The 19,330-nt window shown below is 49.4% G+C and overlaps 1 protein-coding gene across 3 annotated transcripts; it reads right to left on the bottom strand.

Annotated features, from left to right (window-relative positions):
* Window positions 1-3,168: 3,168 nt before the first annotated feature.
* FOXG_06869 (alcohol dehydrogenase) lies at window positions 3,169-6,061 on the bottom strand. 3 transcript variants are annotated; one of them, XM_018385508.1, is made up of 4 exons: window positions 4,816-6,044; window positions 4,669-4,764; window positions 3,783-4,619; window positions 3,181-3,716 (listed from the first exon to the last, which is right to left on the bottom strand). In XM_018385508.1, the coding sequence occupies exons 1-3, from the start codon at window positions 5,771-5,773 to the stop codon at window positions 4,528-4,530; spliced, it is 1,146 nt and encodes a 381-aa protein (XP_018242911.1). In that variant the 5' UTR covers window positions 5,774-6,044; the 3' UTR covers window positions 3,181-3,716; window positions 3,783-4,527. The 3 variants fall into 3 exon arrangements, with proteins under 3 accessions (XP_018242910.1, XP_018242911.1, XP_018242912.1); XM_018385507.1 differs by having other exon boundaries at window positions 3,169-4,619; window positions 4,816-6,061; XM_018385509.1 differs by having other exon boundaries at window positions 3,181-4,764.
* Window positions 6,062-19,330: the final 13,269 nt, after the last annotated feature.

Here is a 19,330-nt window from a genome sequence, read left to right as displayed (position 1 = left end):
GTCTTCGGGGTCTTTGAAGTCCAAGGTTGTGCCTGGCCTGCTTCCTCCTCAGCAGGTGTTGGAGTCCGTAGCTGCACATGAAGCTTTGAGACTACACTTTCTGGATCAAAAGGGACAAGGCCAGCTCCCTTAAAACCTCCCTTAATATTCTTCTCGGTCATAGTAGCCTGAAAAGCGGCATAAAAGGCCGGGAAGAACTCGGTCTTCGAAATGTGAGTTATAGAGCTTCTGATTAGATGCTCAATTTCTCGACCATATGCCTTTTTCAGCGGCCCAAAGCACCCGATGTCAAGAGGCTGAAGTAGATGAGATGAATGAGGCGGCATACAAAGCGTAATAATATTATGCTCCTCACAATATATCTCAAAGTCGGTCGAGTGGTGACTTTCGTGACCATCAAGGATCAGAAGACGATAGGAACCAACTGATAGATTGGCTGTACATCGGTCAAAGTGCTTTAGCCACTCAAGGCCTAGCTGGTTATTTGTCCATCCATTTTGGCTCGTTGCGATAACCCAATCGCCCGGGAGGTCGCATTCTCGGTACCAATTCGTAAGGTGATATTGGCCTGCACCAATGATAAACGGTGCGATCGATTGACCTTCTGCATTAATCGGCTGGATTACAGTAATCCATTCCCGGTTTCCAGGCTGCGCTGATTTTGGTCTGCCTTGCCTTTCTGAACCGGTGACGACCATTCCGGCCATAATAATGCCCATCATAAAGCCAGTCTCATCAAAGTTCCAGATATCATCTGATCGGATACCATACTTTGCGATTGTGTCCTGTACGAGCCTAAACTAGCTACGAATAATCGATGGATCTTCGCATTTAGCTCTCTGGTAGTCATATTTCCGAAATAAACGCGTCTTGAGCTCTGGTTGTCGCTTTACAAAGTTATGAGCCCAGCGCTTGCCGACAGGTGACGCATCGCGGTCAGCAAGCAGAGAATTAGCCATTTCTTCCACAAAACGTAATCGCGAGGGAAATCCTCGCGAATCTAGATCAAGAATGAATTGGACTATTATCTGCTCTTCCAGATCAGATAGTTTCCGTGACTTTGGAATCCAATCGCGTCGTGATTGAATGCCTTGCTGGCGGCGACGTAGGCGGCGCTCATCAATCTCATACATCTTTGCAGCGCGTCGGACACTTAATTTTGGATTATTCTGAAGGGCCTGAAGAGCAAGAAGGGTTTTAGCTTCAATTGAAGATTGTGACATGATAAATGGTTGAAAACTAATTGATCAGGTAAAATGTATGATGTAAGAGGGAAAAGTGCGGCGCATACTTGTCTGCGGCGCATGCTTATCAAACACGTTAGCTTTAAATTTAATTCTTTTTTGGATACCGTTTAAAAAATACCTACTCAGTAGTCTGTTTTTTCCGCTTTTTCGGACGTATTTCTGCAGCTGGTTTATTATTTAACTTCCAGGTATTCCTTTCAGCCCGATCACGGGCTGAGATCAATTGTGGTATATCAGGAAAAGCCTGATTAGGGTCAAAATTGACCTGCGAGCGGCCGGGTGGCCTCTGATCAACTTCTCGAGCTCTTATGATCACGATTGCCTCGTCTTTGGTGCAGTTTTCGGCTATCTTTTGATCGAGGGACTTGCCTGCCTTCCTGAGGATTAATCTGATGTCCCTTTGCACGTTTTCTGACGCCCAATTCACCTTTAAAAGCAGTTTTTCAATATCATGACTATATGAAGGCGTCGCGAAGATATCATCGCCCTGTAGAGCTTGGATTGGTGGTGTTATAAGGGGGTTTGAAATCACGGATCGACGCTCTTTGGGCTTCAACTTTAACACTGCCTTCTCAACGTCGACAGGATAAATTCCAGATGCTTTAAATGCATTCCGGATATTGTCTTGACTGAACGCTTTATTGGAAGCTATTTTATATGCAGTTGCGAAGATATGTTTCTGCCGAGAGGATGTCGCCTCGTACGTATGCATCCCGGCCGTCTCAGCTCGATAATACCTCTTCAGAGCTGCGAAAATGCCCACATCGAGAGGTTGAGTGATATGAGAAGAATGCGAAGGCAGCCAACTGAGCCAGACCTTGTTCATATATGCCTTCTTCATGAATTCCACAGAGATATGAGTCTTATGTTGGTCCAGGACGAGAAGTCTCCATTGTGACGGGTCTTTTGGCGTCGTCCCAGGGAGAAAAACATCATAAAACCACCGTAACATAATTTCCGTATTGCTCCAGCCCTTCTTACTGCATGTGTATTTCCAATCAGGAATAAAATCGCCAAGATTCTGGCCCTGTGATGTTTTTCCTGTATATACAATACACGGGGTTAGTCGCTGACCTGTAGCAGATATAGTCTCGAGGATTGAGATCCAAGCCGAGGCGTCAGACTGTATCTTCTCTGATGAAGTCGTCAGGACCGTTCCGGCAACAGCCCCGGCCAAAGACTCCCCTTCTTGGACTCCAGTTTCGTCGAGATTATACATGCGGTCTGAGCCTATGGATAACTCTTTGCAAATGGCCAGAAGACCACGATAATACTCCCTGAGTCCCTCCTCTGTCACTGTCTTCCTTCTTGCAGTAGAAAAAAGTCGTGATGGCTTCAAAATAACACTCGTATGACGCCTGAAGAAACGGTTGACCCAGTTCTTGCCGAGGTGCGGTCCAAGACCGTTGAGTTCAGCAAGATGCTGTGCGTATGAGTGTATCTCTGACTTCAGAAGAGGCTGGAACGCCTTCTCACGCAGTAAAATAAGGTCAACGAGTTCCTTTTCCTGTAAAGGAGTCAGAGAGAGGAACTTTTCATGTGCTATTTGTGTCGATTAAGCACCGTTGATCCGATCCCTCAATGTCGAGCGAGGAACGGTCTCCAGCTATGATGCAGCGCGAATACTCGTCTCACGGGCGTTAGAAATGGCTCGAAAAATCCTCATTTCACGATCAGGTATATTTAAAGTCATTTTAAAAACTTGGAATTAATTGAATAAGAATTGCAACCGTGAGATATCCGCGTCATAGATGCTATCTGTTGGTGTTGAGACTATCACCAATCGGGCGGTGGGGGGTGGGCGGGGTGGTGAGATACGTTAGAAGCCTTAACAAGCCTAACAAAACACCAATGCCTTCTAATAAGGCCGAAATAAGAGTACAACTGGAATGGCTGAGTGTGATGGTAAAAATGAAGGATCCTGTCAAACATTACGTGTATTCGGTCTATTGATTCAGATTTGTGTATTTATGTTGTTTTGTGTCAAAATCTTCCCCTTTAAAGTTCTACTATTGCGATTTGTAATCTTAAGGTATTCCTGTTTGCAGGTGACATCCTAGCACCTGTTCAACAGATCCTAGCTCAATTGACATCAGACTAGCCTGTTTAGACACGGTACATGAAGGATTCATCTTCGCATGGGTCAGAGTGCCTTGACAGTTCATCTGTTGATTTGAAGCGGCCCGCTGTCAAACAATTTATCATCTGGGAAGTCCCTCAAAGTGGGCTGGTATGCTCAAGCATCTAGGCTCATTTGTAGGAGGAGGTATGGTCTTGGCCCGCCTCGTCTGTGCATGAACCCTTTGATGCCATCAAAACGAAACCTAATCTTCATGATTATTATGGGAATGAGGTGTGTGTGATCTGATGACTAGGCACGCCCATGTAGTTGTGATGAAGGATTTGGAGGTACTCCATAGTAGGGGGCAAATGAGTGAGATCACCGCACTCTACGCCAAGAATGAGCCTCTAGAACTTGGTCTCAGCAGCCAACTAAATACCGACAGTATATGTATATTCAACAACTGAACGTACCGGATGCCACCATGATATCTTCACATCACCACCGGTGGGCCCAAGCTGCTGAGCCGCAATCCCCACCGGAGTTACTCTGCGAACTTCTGTGGATCACACTCTAGACTTATGATTCTGAATACAGGCTTAATTAACCGACCGGTGCAGACCCCTCTCGACTCGGGCTGACGTGTGATGTTATCTGCGTCTCAGCAATCTTCTAATGAATAATAACTTATCAATCTTTAAACGTCTTCAACATTGAGAATAATATTAATTTCGTTCGTGGCCACATCCTGCCTCAGCGCTGCTTCACTTGCGCGTAATGACGATCAGCGCCAACGTAGGTCTTCGCCATCCTGCGTTGACCAAGTCTGATACCGTAATTAATACGACATGACATCCGAGCCTTAGATAATTCGACTAACATGATGTAGCTTCTTCTCGTTGATATCGGAGAAGATGTGTACCCAATCGCTCGGGAGTCTATCTCTACCCTGGTCTTCCAACGTTTGAGACATCCCTCATCTCTGCGTATAAGGACACGAAGGTATTTCTGCGGTGTGTTTCCAACATTGAAGCCGCGCCGTCGATATTGCGCTACTCAGTGACCTATCTTTCATGCCAACCCAGGCTAATCTAGCACATGCTGATTATATATAACTATGATGTCCGAATGTTTCATTGGAATGTCCTTCGGAAATAGTACTAGAACTCAGAAATATACTACATCAGACGGTCATAACATCGAAACATATGCAAACATTCAGTCCACGTCAATAACTACCTTCAAGGCCCCATGCTGAGCCGCCTTTCCAAACGTTTCATAAGCCTTCTCCATGTCACTGAACTTAAAGTCTAGACCAATAGGTTAGCTCTTTCTTGATTGAATCAAGTTTTTGCTTACGATGCGTGATGAGTAGGCTTGGCTTCAACTTGCCTGACCCAACTAACTTGAGAAGCATGGGTGTAGTGACAGTGTCAACAAGTCTCGTGGTGATGGCTAGTATCACGATTGGTTAGCAATACCCTTGCTTAAGAAGAACGCACTCACAGATATTTCTATCCCAGAGCTTCTGTAGGTGAAGATCCGCTTTTGTACCGTGAACCCCGACGTTGGCTAAGGTGCCGCCGGGTGCCAGTAACTCTTGACATAGCTCGAATGTTGCTGGGATTCCCACAGCCTCAACAACAGAATCGCATCCCTTGCCGTCTGTTGCAGCCATAACACTAGCAACTGGGTTCTCTTTGGAACTGTCAATTATCTTGGTGGCGCCCAGGTGCTTCGCAACTTCTAGCCTCTTGGCGTCCATGTCGACAATGATAATTTTGGACGGTGAGTACATCTGGGCCGTGACCAAAGCCGCCAAACCTATAGGACCAGATCCCACGATGGCAACGATGCCTCCTGGCTGTACCTTGCCATTCAACACGCCACATTCTAGTCCTGTGGGGAATATGTCACTCAGCATGACCAAGGCAGCCTCATCAGCACCCGGGGGGATGGCATAAAGGCTTGAGTCAGCGAATGGAACGCGGACAAACTCAGCTTGCGTGCCATCTATGGTGTTTCCGAGGATCCAGCCTCCCGATATGCAGTGGCTGTACATGCCTTTACGACAGTACTCGCAAGTCGCGCAGCTCGAGATACACGAGATTAGCACACGATCACCTTTCTTGAACCGCGTGACAAAGGATCCTGTGGAGTGCACAATACCAACGCCTTCGTGACCTAAGACGCGGCCGGGCTGGCAGGTAGCCACATCGCCCTTTCGGATGTGCAGGTCTGTACCACAAATAGTTGTCTTTGTGACCTTTATGATGGCATCAGTTGGAGATGAAAGGGTGGGAATAGGCCGATCCTGGAGGGATACCGCATTGACTGCCCTGTAGACGAGAGCCTTCATCGTAGATAAGTATCTGGGACCGAGTTTAGTGTAGTAAATCAAGGTTCTAAACCGGGCAGTGCTATAGATGGCAGGAATGAATGACCTTGAGATTTGAGTAAGCATCGATATCGGAATGAACCTTGTGGAATCGTCAAAACAGCGGCGATGAACGAAAAAATGGTGAGAGGAAGACGCCTTCAGGAACGTGTTTTAAGGCTAAGATAGTGTTCCTACCGGTGGTCTGATGGCCTGATGTATGCTATTGGTGTCATGTAGTTTAAAAGCGAGGTAATTTGATTATATATGGCAAACAGCGGGGGAGCTTCTTTGCAATCATGTGAGAACTTTCGACTAATGAAATTAATAACAACGTGGGTGAGAGATACAAGTTTACAACAGGCCATAATGATCTCATTATTTGAGGACCTCTCGAGGTAAATACGTGATGATTACATGACCATTAATGGCGACCAAAACAGCGTTGGCTTATCCACTAGCCACGTGGTATTGCGTGAGGATGACGTGACGGTAATTTACAACTAACACATACATAAGCAAGGTCGAATGGCTCACTAGAAACAAAAAATGGTTAGATTATTTCGCAACGCAAAGCCACAATAAACGTAACTTTGGATCAACTTTATTATTCCTTGACAGTAGCAACCATGTAGATACTGCCCAGGGTCCTATACTTTCACATGATATATGTGAGCTTGTCACGTCACACCCCGCCGAATTATGCTTTTATATCCTCTATTGAATACAATTCCCAGACTTAATATTCATGGTTTTGCCATGATTAGAACCTCGACGCTGGAAAAGATACTTTCATTCAGTGACCACCTAGGTCAACACTGTGGTCCAAAAGTATCCGAACGCCACCCCACCTTTGCGAAAACCACTTCCTCCCGACGTGACACCTCCACATCTTTTAATTGTCCACAACTGGTTGGATACGCGCTACGTATATTGAGCGCATGATGGGGTGGATTCAACGTATTATGGAGCAGAAACTGGTAATCTTATTGATTGAAGTCTTGATGAAGCCTTGTCTGTCTCTCTCGGCAGAGTGCGGGGCCGCTAGTCAATTCTTGATGTTTTTACAGCCACATGCAACACATAATGTTGTCTCCTAATGAGGCTACAACTCGTACCCCACCCACCCTATTCCTGTCATTACAGCAGTACAAGCGGGGTACCAAGAGCTTTAGCTTCCAACTTTTTACAGCTAAATTACTAACGTACATGATAAGCGAGTGTCTCAGACAAGCGAGTGTCTCACGTCACTTTACACCTAAAAAGCTGACTTTTCAAAGCTTATATAGAATTCAGGCTAAGTCTAAAAAAACTAAAAGCTGTATAACGTAGTTGATAAGCGAGTTAGCCAGACAAGCGAGTTAGCCAGTACACTTTTCACCTTAAAACCTATTTTTTAAATAATTCTTAAAAATTCAAATCAAGCTTAAAATAGCTTATAATTAGGTAACTTATAAATACGTCCTAAAGTAAGCTATATTAATTATCTTAGATTTTTAAATAAATCCTATATAGCTATAAACTTTAAAGTCTATTTATACTGTAAAATACACTGTATTTTAAAGTTTTCTATATAAATCAAAATTTTTAAAAATCTTTTAAAAATACCTCTTAAATAAGATTAACTATACTATTTTAGGAAAAAGGTTTATTTAATTTTTAAGCTAATTTTATTTAGGGATTAAAATACTATAGGGTATGCTACTTTTAGCTGCACAGTATACTGGCTAACTTGCTTGTCTGGCTGTTGAACAGGTGCTGGGGTCTCACGTGCAAGCAGGGATACTTTAAGATTACAGCCGAAATGGTAAAACCTCTAAGGGGTAGATTTCAACAGAACACAACAGGAATACACCAATTCACATCAATGAACCGAATACACGTAATGTTTGACACAATCCATAAATCCCCTGGTATCCCAGTTGGTGAACTGGGCATTCCATACTAGGGCGAGCGGTTTTGGCAGGAGACATGTTTCGACATGAACTCCTCCATCTAAGATCAGAAAAATCTATAGAAAGCGAGGCCTATATCGCAATTAGATAAAAAGTTTATCTAGAGCATTAAATCATGATTTCCGTGGGTGCGCCGTAGTTTTAAGCTTATCGTGGCTAGGAAAAAGGTTTATTTGATTTTTAGCTAATTTATTTAGGGATTAAAATACTATAGGGTATGCTACTTTTAGCTGCACAGTATACTGGCTAACTTGGCTGTCTGGCTGTTGAACAGGTGCTGGGGTCTCACGTGCAAGCAGGGATACTTTAAGATTACAGCCGAAATGGTAAAACCTCTAAGGGGTAGATTTCAACAGAACACAAGATGAATACACCAATTCACATCAATGAACCGAATACACGTAATGTCTGACAATTAAGAGTCTCAATTGCATCTCAGCGACCCGCGCACCCAAATGCATACGACCTTCGGTTCATTCTATCACCATGTCGGCCAAACACGCCGAGAGGATCATTAGCTACGCGTCTCCGGAGGATTGGGACTCCTGGTCCAACGAATTCAAGAAACTGGCGCACGCCTACGACCTGTGGCAGTATATTGATCCGACCGATCGCATCCGATGGCCTCAGCGACCAGAACTTCCAGAAATCCGAGACTACCCCAGACAAGCAGATCCGGACGATCCCGATAGTGGCACAATGACGCCCGGCTCAGATTACGTACCGCCCCGGCGAATCGGAGAGTTGACGTCTGAAGGAAGAGCGGAATACGAGCATGATATCAGGATCTACTCTCTGAAAGAAACGGCGTATAGAGAGACGAAGAAACAGGAGCAGAAGCTGGTCGAGTTTGTCCTCAAGACGGTCTCGGCCACGTATCAGAAAACATCCTGCGTCACGGGAGACCGATTAGACAAGTGGTATCAGGAGCTACGAAGATCTGGAGTGGTATACAACGAACGCCTTCGACCCGAAGCGCGCGACAAGTACCACAAAGCCGTACATACAGCCCCGAAGATCAACAAACTCAACGAGTGGGTCACGGAGTGGGAGACGACGATGGCCGAAGCGATCAGCAAGAAAGTCCCTGATGCCCTCGACGCGCAATGCTGGGCGGAAGACCTGAACCGAGCAATGTACCATGTTCTCCCCAGCTGGGCATCTACTTTCCGACAACACCGACGTCCTCAAATCCTCAATAATTCCCTCAACTATCGAGAGGTCGCTGCCGACATTCGATACGAAGCCAAAATGGCCAACGCTAGCGGAAGGCCGTCAGGAATCAAGAGAGGCGCATTCGCAGCCACATACGGCGCTGCATCCAGGAACGACAGACCTGCAATCACAGACCGCGATAATGACACTATTGAAGTCCAAGGAGACGCCTCAGATTGGGCGACGGACGAAACATCCTATGCACATCGAGATACGCGAGGCCAAGGCCGTGGGCGTAGAGCACGAGGCGGCGGAAGAGGAGTATCAACAAAACGAAAACGAGCAGAGACGACCGTCAATCCGAACCCGGACGGCCCTACTTGTCGAGGATGTTTGGGTTTCCATGACTGGAAAGGCTGCTGGTACTTATTCCCAGCCCAGAAAGCCGAAGGATGGGAGCCCAACCAAGCGATACAACGATTAATAAACGACCGTCTCAAGAACGATACTGGTTTGGTGGAGGAAGTCAAACGATTGTCCAAAAGTAGAGACAGAACCACTCAGGACGAGTGACTTGGGCGGGGTATGGCACACGTCAAGGCAAGCTACCTAGTGATGCACAACTTTATCGCAGCCTTCAACTGTGCCCCCTACCCTCTCAGACATTCTGCCATCCTTGACTCTGGATCGACAATCCATATCTTTAATGAAGTATGCAGGTTCCTCAACTACCGACCGGCACCGTCTGGAGACTTCGTCTACGCAGGGGAGTCACCAGTGGCCATTCACGGGTACGGGAACGTGGATATTCGCGTTCAAGGACCTCAAGGACCCTCTCTTCTCAGATTGCGAGATGTAGCTCATTGCATAAACTTTGCATGCAATATTGTGTCATACCGCCAGTTGCGGAAAAGGGGCTACTACTGGGATACCAAAGGGAATAACAACCAAATCCGCAGGAAAGATGATTCAATCCTCTGCACATTGACGGATCATTTCGACCAGTACGTACTGGAGTATATCGACAAATCAACAACGGCAGCGGCATTCCTAGCCAAACGGAAACAGTATGATTCGTGGACTAAACGCCCTCCTCGCAGTGGAGACGAAACCTTTTGGCACCTTCGACTTGGACACCCAGGGCCTGAAGCACTCAAGCACCTCGTGGGCCAATGTCGGGGGGTGAAGATCAGAGGGATCTCCACGGTTGAGTGTGATGCTTGTGGAATGGCGAAGGTGAAGCGCCAAGTCCGTCGACAAAGACGAGTTCCACCCGAGAAGGCTGGAATCCGACTCGCTATTGATTTCCACGACATGAGTGGGGATCCAGGCTACACTTCAGCTATGCTGGTCACCGACCGTTACTCTGGCTATATCTGGGACTATTATCTTCCCGATCGAACTGCACCAACGCTTATCGGTGCACTTGAGCATCTACTCAGAACACTAGAGCGACAACTCCAGTGTAGGCCCGAAGTCATCGAGTGTGATAACGAGATCCCGGATAGTCACCAGGTAAGTGACTTCCTCAGTATCAAAAACGGGATGCGCCTAGAGCCCTCCGCGCCATATGCCCAAAGTCAAAATGGCGGCGCAGAGCGCTCGGGGGGTGTGATCAAGGAGAAAGCTCGTGCAATGAGAGCTGGAGCAAAGCTGCCTTCGTTCCTTTGGGTTGAGATCTGGCGCGCTGCCGTATACCTATACAATAGGACACCCAAGTATATCTACAATTGGAAGACGCCATATGAGCGTTTCTACACTTACTTTGCCTTTAGGGACGGCGTGGTTGTCACGGAGCGTAAGCCCGATCAAACACACCTACGCGTGTATGGCTGTAAAGCCTTTGCGATGACGACCGATGCTTTGAAAAAGAAGAATCGGCGACAACGACTCAATCCCCGAGGGTGGATAGGATACCTGGTCGGGTATAACTCGACAAACATCTACAGGGTCTGGAATCCGTTGACCAACAAGGTCATCTCCACTAGAGACGTGATCTTCAACGAGAAGGAGACGTTCTCTGGGGATGTCCAACACCTCAAGGATGATTTAAAAGAACTAAACGAGGAAGAACTTATTCAGCATCTCACTGATGCAGAGGTCCCACAGGGATCTAGCATCAATCTGGATGCTTCTACCCAAGAAGAAGACGAGGAATTAAGCGCCTTGCCTGAAGGACTAGCGTTTGAGCGGGAGGCTGCAAGTTATCCACATAGAGGGTTTGAACGTGATCTCACGATTACGCAGGGTGAGACTGGCAGGACACTAGTCGTAGGAGATCGCAATCGAGAAGAGCCTGACGGGACTGATCACCCCTACACGACCGCTCGATTCACTCCCTACCTGACCCCGGAGACTTGCCCTCTACGGCCTGCTGCCCTTCTGGTCGCTACTATCAGAGAACCTCCCGTGAGGAAGGAGGGGGAAAACCCCCCTCAGTTACGAGCTGCGAAGATGGTGCATGTCCCACCTAGCGCTGGCACTTCCCCGGGACGAGACGGCGCAAATGGAGCCCCTCGTGTCATTTCAACTCCGAGCAGTTACTGGGAGGCCGCATTTAATGCCGGTCGACTCGCATCTGTGAAAGGGACCTGGAATGGCAAGGTGGTGAGTAAGCGGAAGCTCGAGAAAGCAGGCGAGCTCGGCCAGCTGCCACCCTGATAGCGGAGAACCTCAGTTTACGGGAAGTCGAGGGGAATCTACTAAGCTGATGGTTTCTCCCAATCGCAAAACACAATCTGCAAAGCTGACAGATTTAGGTGACGGCCAACGCCGAATACACCGGCGAGACATGCCAATATTGCCAAAAAGGCATAAAGACCTCAAGAAGCATCCACTAGGTGACCTATTCCGCGAGGCAGAAAAGACTCATCTTGAAAGCCATAAAGAAATGCGCTCCTGGCGTGAGGTTCAGAGAGAAGAAGCCGCAGGCAAGGAACTCCTGGACTGCATGTGGGTTTATGTATACAAGTTCGACAAGCACGGATGGTTCACCAAGTGCAAGGCCCGGCTCGTTGTACGAGGCGATCAACAGGCCAAGTCGACACACGAGGATACCTATGCATCCACACTTGCCGGCAGATCTTTCCGAACACTCATGGCTATAGCTGCTCGCTTTGATTTAGAACTTCTCCAGTATGATGTCGTCAACGCCTTTGTCAATGCTGAACTGAAACAGGACGTCTATATGCGGATGCCCGGAGGCTACCGGAAGCCTGGCCTGATCCTCAAACTTCAGAAAGCACTATACGGCTTGCGCCAGTCACCATTACTTTGGCAAAAGGAACTAACCACCACCCTTACGAACATTGGGTTCAAGTCTGTACCTCACGAGCCATGCTGTCTCTCGAAAGGAGGAATATTGATATTCTTCTATGTGGACGACCTCATTGTTGCCTACGAGAAGACCAATCAAAGATCGGTCGAATGGACGATAGGCAAGCTTCGAGAAAAGTACCAACTCTCTGGAGGAGATATGCTACAGTGGTTTCTTGGAATTGAGATTATTCGCGACCGAAACCAACGTCTGATTTGGCTGTCGCAATCGTCATTCGTGGATAAGATCACTAGTCATTTTAGGATTCAAGGGGGAAAGCCTTCCCTCACTCCAATGACCACGAAAGAACTTCTTCCGAACGAAGAGCGCGCATCAACAGCGTCAATACAGCAGTATCAACGCAAGACCGGATCAGTGCTCTACCTGGCAGTAATCACTCGACCCGATATTGCCTTTGCTGTTTCTCGACTTTGTCGATTCAACATGAACCCGAGCGATGATCACCATGAGGCCTTGGACCACCTATTCCGGTATCTGCAAAACACCAGGGCACTTGCACTACAACTCGGCGGAACAGACACTTTTGATGTGTACAGTGACGCTTCCTTTGCCGACAACACAATCGATCGGAAGAGCTCGCAAGCCTACGTGATGAAGCTATTTGGAGGGACTATTGGATGGCGCGCCAACAAGCAGGACACCGTGACTACCTCTACAACAGAGGCGGAGTTGCTGGCACTTGCGCAGGCTGCGAAGGAGTCCATGTTCATCTCCAGATTAATCACCGAGCTCGGCGTGACCCTTGACAACAGAAGCATCATCATTCAGTGCGATAACGCGCAGACCATTCGGCTTATTAATTCCGACGTGGCGCTCCTGCAGACCAAACTTCGACACGTCGACATCCATAACCACTGGCTACGCCAGGAAGCACTCGCTAACCGGATCTCGGTCCGGCATACTCCCACCACCGAGATGATTGCGGACGGCCTCACGAAGGCATTACCCGCTCAGCAGTTCCAGAAGTTCGTCATGCAGGTTGGCCTAGTGGATATTAACGATAAGATTCAAGAGAGAAGGTTCAAGGAGCTCACTGCGGAGGACTTTGTCAGAGCAGAGGAACAGCTTGATGGATGAGCCGAATAAGGGATCGGAAGGATGGCCAACCTGACAATAGGAATACGGACTGCACAGACTGAGCCACGATGGCCAGTCTGGGGGGGTGTGTTGAACAGGTGCTGGGGTCTCACGTGCAAGCAGGGATACTTTAAGATTACAGCCGAAATGGTAAAACCTCTAAGGGGTAGATTTCAACAGAACACAAGATGAATACACCAATTCACATCAATGAACCGAATACACGTAATGTCTGACACTGGCTAACTCGCTTATCAACTACGTTAACTTACTTTTAACTATATAAGAAAGCTATATACTTCATAAGAGAATTATAGCTAAATTATTTATAGAGTTATTAAAGAAAATCTATTTATACTGTATTTTAGCAGGTTTTTTATATAATATAATATTAAAAAAATTCTAAAAAATAATATCTTAGTTTTAAAAGCTATACTACTTAAAACTATAGTTTTTAATATTTTCTATTATTTATGTTATGTTATGTTATGTTATGTTATGTTATGTATATTTTTCGTCCGGGGGCCGTAGGCCCCGAGTCCCCTGCTGGGGCACAGGACGTGCTGAGCTAGAGAATTGGGGATCTATCTATAAGCTAATTACAGAAATACCATTGGCTACAAGGGCGATTAGTCATTCGCGACGCGAAATTAGTCTTCCCTCAGATTCCAATTTTTGCAACCGCGTTAGTAGACCAAACACACTCTATCCAGCATCTCATCGGCACAAATGGCGCATCCTATCGAGCTTGTTACCCGTCAGCGGGATGACAAGGCGCAGCCGGGACATTACAGCCGCTTTTGGAGCCTGATATCAGGGAGGCTGAGATCAGCCTGTGCATGCGGCAGCTTGAAACTGCCTCAAGGTAGTCGCGGCCAAATGAGGGGCGTTGGCCCGCCCTTCATCTGGCCGTGAGTATATGAGAGAGAAAGGAAAGGTAACAAGGAAATACGTCGATGGTAGAGAAAGAAAGAGAGTCGCGAGTGCTTCTCAAGTCGTGGGCGCCTAGTAGCGAGGGCAAATTTTCCCAAAGAACGCGCTGTCTTTAGACAGATCGATAAACTTGGTAAAGTCTCTTCCTATTGCTAGATTGACTGCTGCATTCGGTGAGGGTGCTAGCCTCATCCGTTGACGCTGCGGTACCTTTCTGCAGTAGAAGATATGATCCGGTGCTTTGCGTCGGCCGCATGAGCAGACCAGGCGCGCATCGCCGTGGTCGAACCTCTCGTGATACGCGGCGAAGTCCCCGTGGAGGGACCTCGCTGCCAGCAAGTGGTGTAAGGCTGCGCGCGGGAGCGTCAGCTCTGGTGGGCAGCCTGTAGTCGCCTTGAGGTTGAGTCTCTTGTATTGCTCAGGAGCGGAGGTAGACCACCACGTCTCGAATCCTTCTTTTGGTTTTTGTCTCGCGATCCGTCGTAGGTAAGCCAGCGTTGGTTGAGCACCTTCAGGTTCGAGGAGTGATGACGCTGCTTTTGCCAGTTTATCGGCCTGTTCATTGCCAGGGATAGAGGAGTGTCCTGGGACCCAGAGTACTTGTGTGGCTCCGTGCGATGCCGCTAGAGCCTGAAACTCGAGAAAGACGTCTTGAGAGGAGTCGGAGGGCGTGCCTCGCAGGCACGTGGCGGCCGCGAGGTTATCTAGACAGATGAAAATGGTTTGCGCTGCTGACCCTTGCAGGTTCAGGGCAGCTTTGAGGCCCTCTAATGCCCCAGTAGCTTCAGCGTCGAAGACCTCGGCAGGCCCAAGGCGACCTGATCCATCGAAGATGGGGACATTGTTCTGATGAATGGTGAAGCCGTAGCTTGCAGCTCCTTCCGAGGATAGAGAGCCATCTGAGTATACGACCAAGGTGAGCGGGTCGAGTCTCTCAACCCAGTGGAGGAAGGCGCCAGTCGATTTCTCTTTTGACGCCATCTGGAGTGGAGGCATCTGTTCTTGATGGAAGCATCGCTGGACGAGTTTTGGCCGCTCGCAGGGCGCAAGCAGCTCGTCTGTGCGTCGGAGACGTGTCCTGAAGACACTTTTTGTCTGTATTTGATATCTTCGTTTGATGAGGTCGTGGTAGGTAGGTCGGTCAGGCGGTCGACGCGGGCGCGTTCGGCACGCCAGAGGGTGAGCCTCGTCTAGCGATTTGAGTCGTGCGGCGAATCTTAGTCGCTTTGCTTCGAGCAATTGGTCAATTGGTGGTATACCGCTTTCCCTATGTAGGATGGCGGTGGGAGTCGTCTTCCAGACAGGTAGTATCGCTCTCATGGCCTGATTCATGGCTTTGTTCATTATTTGTATGAGATGCTGATTGCTCGACGGTAGTTCCTTTGTGGGCTGATTCCATCGCGGCCTAGTGCTGCCTGGATACCACGCCTCCAAGCCGTGAAGTAGCACTGGCTCGACACATGCTCTGACAGCACTTCGAACGGCGCTCGGTAGAGGGCCGTGTATCGTGTTAGTGAGACCCCGTAAATGATAGGCTACTGCCTTCGCTTTAGCCGCCCACTTCTCGACATGCAGTCGGAAAGATAGCCTGCTGTCCAGCCAGATGCCCAGCCAGCGCAGCGCTGATTCGGGGTGCTTCTCTACATCGCCATGACGTACTGCTGGGGCAGTCCTGAGTGTTCTACGGGAGAAGTGCATGACTTCGGTCTTCTTCGTGTCGAAGGAAACGCCGTTCGCCGCGCCCCATCGCACCATCTCCTCAATGGAACTGGATGCCATGGCAGTAGTCTCGTCTACCGTGTCGCCTATGGACAGGATGGCCGTGTCGTCTGCATAGCCGAAGCGACCCCGGGGATTGCCCAGTCGATAGATTGGCTCAGTGTAGAGCAGAAAGAGGATCGGCGATGCCGGCGACCCCTGAGGGAGGCCGCACTGTAGGGGAGAAGAGGGCGTGACGGTGTCTTGGTACCTGACACGCGCAGACCGGCCGCTCATGAAGGAGCCAGCCCAGCGAGCCAAATGGTTAGGCCAGCCCTGTTCGCGAAGACGCAGGACGAGCCTATTGCACATGACGGTATCGAAAGCACCCTGGATATCCATTGTGACTAGAGTCGCCACTTTCTTGCTTGCAAACGCTTCTTCGATGTCATGTATCAGGGCTGTCACCAGGTCTGTTGCCGACCTCTTGGGCAACGCCCCCGTTTGCTGTGGGTGAAGGACGCTGAAGTGCACCGTTGCCCAGGCCAGACGGCGTGCGATCAGCCGCTCGAGTCCCTTGCCGAGACAAGAGAGCAGCGAGATTGGTCGCCATGCTCGTGGCTCTGTGAGGTCTCTGCGCCCCGGTTTTGCGATCATGACCACCTCCGCCTCCTTGAATACTTTTGGATGATGGCCTGTTGCAAGGCATCTTGCGAAGAGACGGCGGACGTGTGTCCCGATGATATGCCATACTGCCTCGAGAAGTTTGACTGTGATGTTGTCCGATCCCGGGGACGTGTTGCCTGTGCTTAGGGTTGCGTACTGCGCCTCTTCCATGGAGATCTCTGAAGGGAACGGTATCGGTCTACGAGGAGTGACAGGCGTCCAAGGGTTTGCAATGTCGTCCTCTGCAGTTCTTCGTTCTAACGTAGCCTGTCGGAGTGCATTGGCTTTGTCTATCTGGGTCTCATAGACAACATTGTCGACTTGTAGCGGTGGAGGCTGAAAGGCTCCAGGGGATTTCAGCCACCGGACAGCTTTGAAAACAGCGCTGCTGCTGGAGAAGCTATCGATGAGGTTCCGCCAATACTTCCTTTTAGCACGACGGACTACACGGTGAAAGTCTCTCTTGGCCATCTGGACATCTTGGTTGAAGCCCAGAGGGTAGCTACGTCTGATGGCTCGAAAAGTAGCCGCGGCGTCGGCGCACTCCTCCGTCCACCAGGGAGCTGGACGTCCACCTTTGCGTGCAGGCCGGCCAGATGCTTTTGCTGCTGATGTTAGTAGATTTACGAGTGCCGACGCAAGCTCGTCTAGTTCCGCAGGGGTCGAATGTGACAGGGGGATTTCCGTGGCTCCAAGTTCTACGATCTCGACGAATCGTTTGAGCTCGTCTTCCGTCGTCACTCGAATCTTGGCCGGCTGCATCGGAGTCGATCTAATATCAGGGAAGGTCAAGCTGAGTGTGAAATGGTCGGAGCTAGTGGCGAGGTGGTCCTCGACAGTAGCTTCGGCCAGCGGCAGGTTGGTGAATGCAAGATCGATTGTGTTGCCGTGCGGATTTGTCGGTATGTCTAGAGTATTGAGAAGGTTGAGGTCGTTCTCTGACGTCCAGTCTGCAATTTCTTGGCCGCGATTCGTAGCTTGGCCCGTCTGCCAACTATGGTGTCTGGCATTGAAATCGCCAGCGACGAGGCAGCGCTCCGGCACAGGCCATCGAAGTAGCGTGTTCAAGGCGTCCTTCTCGTCGTTCTGGCGATAAAAGTTGACTATCGTCATGCCGTTGACTGTGATCCAAAGAATGTCACGTGTCTCAAAGGGGCGAATCTGGTCAGCCAGAAGTCTTGGGTCTCGTCGAACATATGTCATCACTCTAGGCCGAGTGTCGTTGCTGTTCCACATGTCGACTGGCGTGAACGTGTCGTACGCAGGATGTGTCTTGGTTAGGCAGCGGGCTTTAGTATGAGCTGTCCACGGCTCCTGCAGGAGTGCAATGTCATATCGTTCCGAGTCGGCTAGCGCCAGGGCGCAGTCGTGGGCTGGTGGGATCTTGCCGACGTTGGCCTGGAAGACCTTGAGTGGCTTCTTATCGTTCTTTCGTGTCTGCGAGTACCTATTCCTGGTCATAGTCATGAGTACGGCTTGTCAGGATTATACGACGCTTCTTCTTCGGTGAGCTTAGTCCATGATGCTCAGGCTCCTCCTCTGCTTCGTAGGTAGCCCGGGGAGCTGTGGCCACCATGATGCACGAGGGTGCTCCCGACGCAGCTGGACTCGGAGCGTGAGCGTCTGGCTGTTCATCTAGTCCGATGTCGCCCCTTCGCAGCTCAGCCGCTCCTTGTTGGGTTTCCATATGCGTCTCTAGTTGTGTTTCTGAATATCGTTGCCGGTATGTTTCCGCGCCCACCATTCGGACGTGTTCTCGTTGTTCTTTGGTAAGCCGGCGAAGGACGCCGCGTACTTTCTTCGGCCGAGCTGGGCACTTACTAAGGCTGGCCTCGTGGGGCCCTAAGCAGTTGACGCACTGTTCTGGTGCAGCACAGCCGTCTGCGATATGGTCAGTCATGCCACAACGTCGGCAGACTGGCTGTCTACGGCAGTTGCGGGCAAAGTGGTAGTCCCAGCACGTTTTGCACTGTTTAGGTTGGACGGTTTTGTCTATGAGTCTGGCTGCACGGCTGCCAAAGAGGGACCAGAATCTCTTGGTGGGCTTGAGAAAGGACACAAGTAGAGTCTTGGTCAAGGGATTATCCGAGAATTGTCTCCCAGTACGTATATCAACGGGCTTGAGCCCTGTCTGGATTTCTATCTCATCGCTGACAACGCTGTCACTATCCACCTCATTGCCGCGAAAGTCAGTCAGTCTTCTGGGAAAGTCTGAGACCACATAAGTGTGCCATTCCTTGTTCGTTTCTACTGCCATAGCTCCCAGCTCAGCCGCCCACTCGGCCCGCTTCTCTACGAGAAAGTCGCGCGTTTCGAGGTCGGCAGCCAGGATGGCCCATCCTGATCTGACTTCAAACACCTGTCGGATCTTGTCTGAGACGGCGCCGAGTTTTTCCCGGATCAGGGTCCGGATTGCATAGCCACTATGGGTCCTGGCCGGAGCTCCGGCTTCTAGACGGATGAAGACACGGAGGTCTTGTCGGGGTGGAGCGATGGTCGATTGTTGCCCTTGGCGATGAAGTGGGTCAGATTGTCGGTGTTGTTGTTGTTGATGTTGGGGAGTTGGGCGGGCGTGGTCAGTGGGGAGCGAGGCGCGACGCTGCTGTAGGTAGGCTTAGAAGCTGGTGCATCGCCGGAAAGCTCTTGTTTCCAAATGCCGAGGAAGCTGTCGGCGAATTGCCGAGCGAAACGTCGCTGCGGTCCAGCGGTGAATTGCTGAGCGGCTTCTTCAAACTTGGCGCAGAAGGCCTGGAAAACCATCAGCTTGGCGTTGTACTCTTCCACGCGCTCGCGGGCGAGGTCATTGGCCGATTTGATAATAGA

Source organism: Fusarium oxysporum, chromosome 3, assembly GCF_000149955.1.
Source record: "Fusarium oxysporum f. sp. lycopersici 4287 chromosome 3, whole genome shotgun sequence".
In the NCBI taxonomy this organism is placed as follows: domain Eukaryota; kingdom Fungi; phylum Ascomycota; class Sordariomycetes; order Hypocreales; family Nectriaceae; genus Fusarium; species Fusarium oxysporum.
This window is presented reverse-complemented; position numbering and strand designations above follow the sequence as displayed.

What these genes read in the sequence shown, in the direction of transcription:
- FOXG_06869 (XM_018385507.1), bottom strand. Translation starts at nt 5,773, where the DNA reads ATGCTTACTCAAATCTCAAGGTCATTCATTCCTGCCATCTATAGCACT. An exon ending in GCTCTGGGATAGAAATATCT is followed by an intron (nt 4,765 to 4,815) that starts GTGAGTGCGTTC and finishes TCGTGATACTAG; the next exon opens with CCATCACCACGAGACTTGTT. An exon ending in AAGCCTACTCATCACGCATC is followed by an intron (nt 4,620 to 4,668) that starts GTAAGCAAAAAC and finishes CTATTGGTCTAG; the next exon opens with ACTTTAAGTTCAGTGACATG.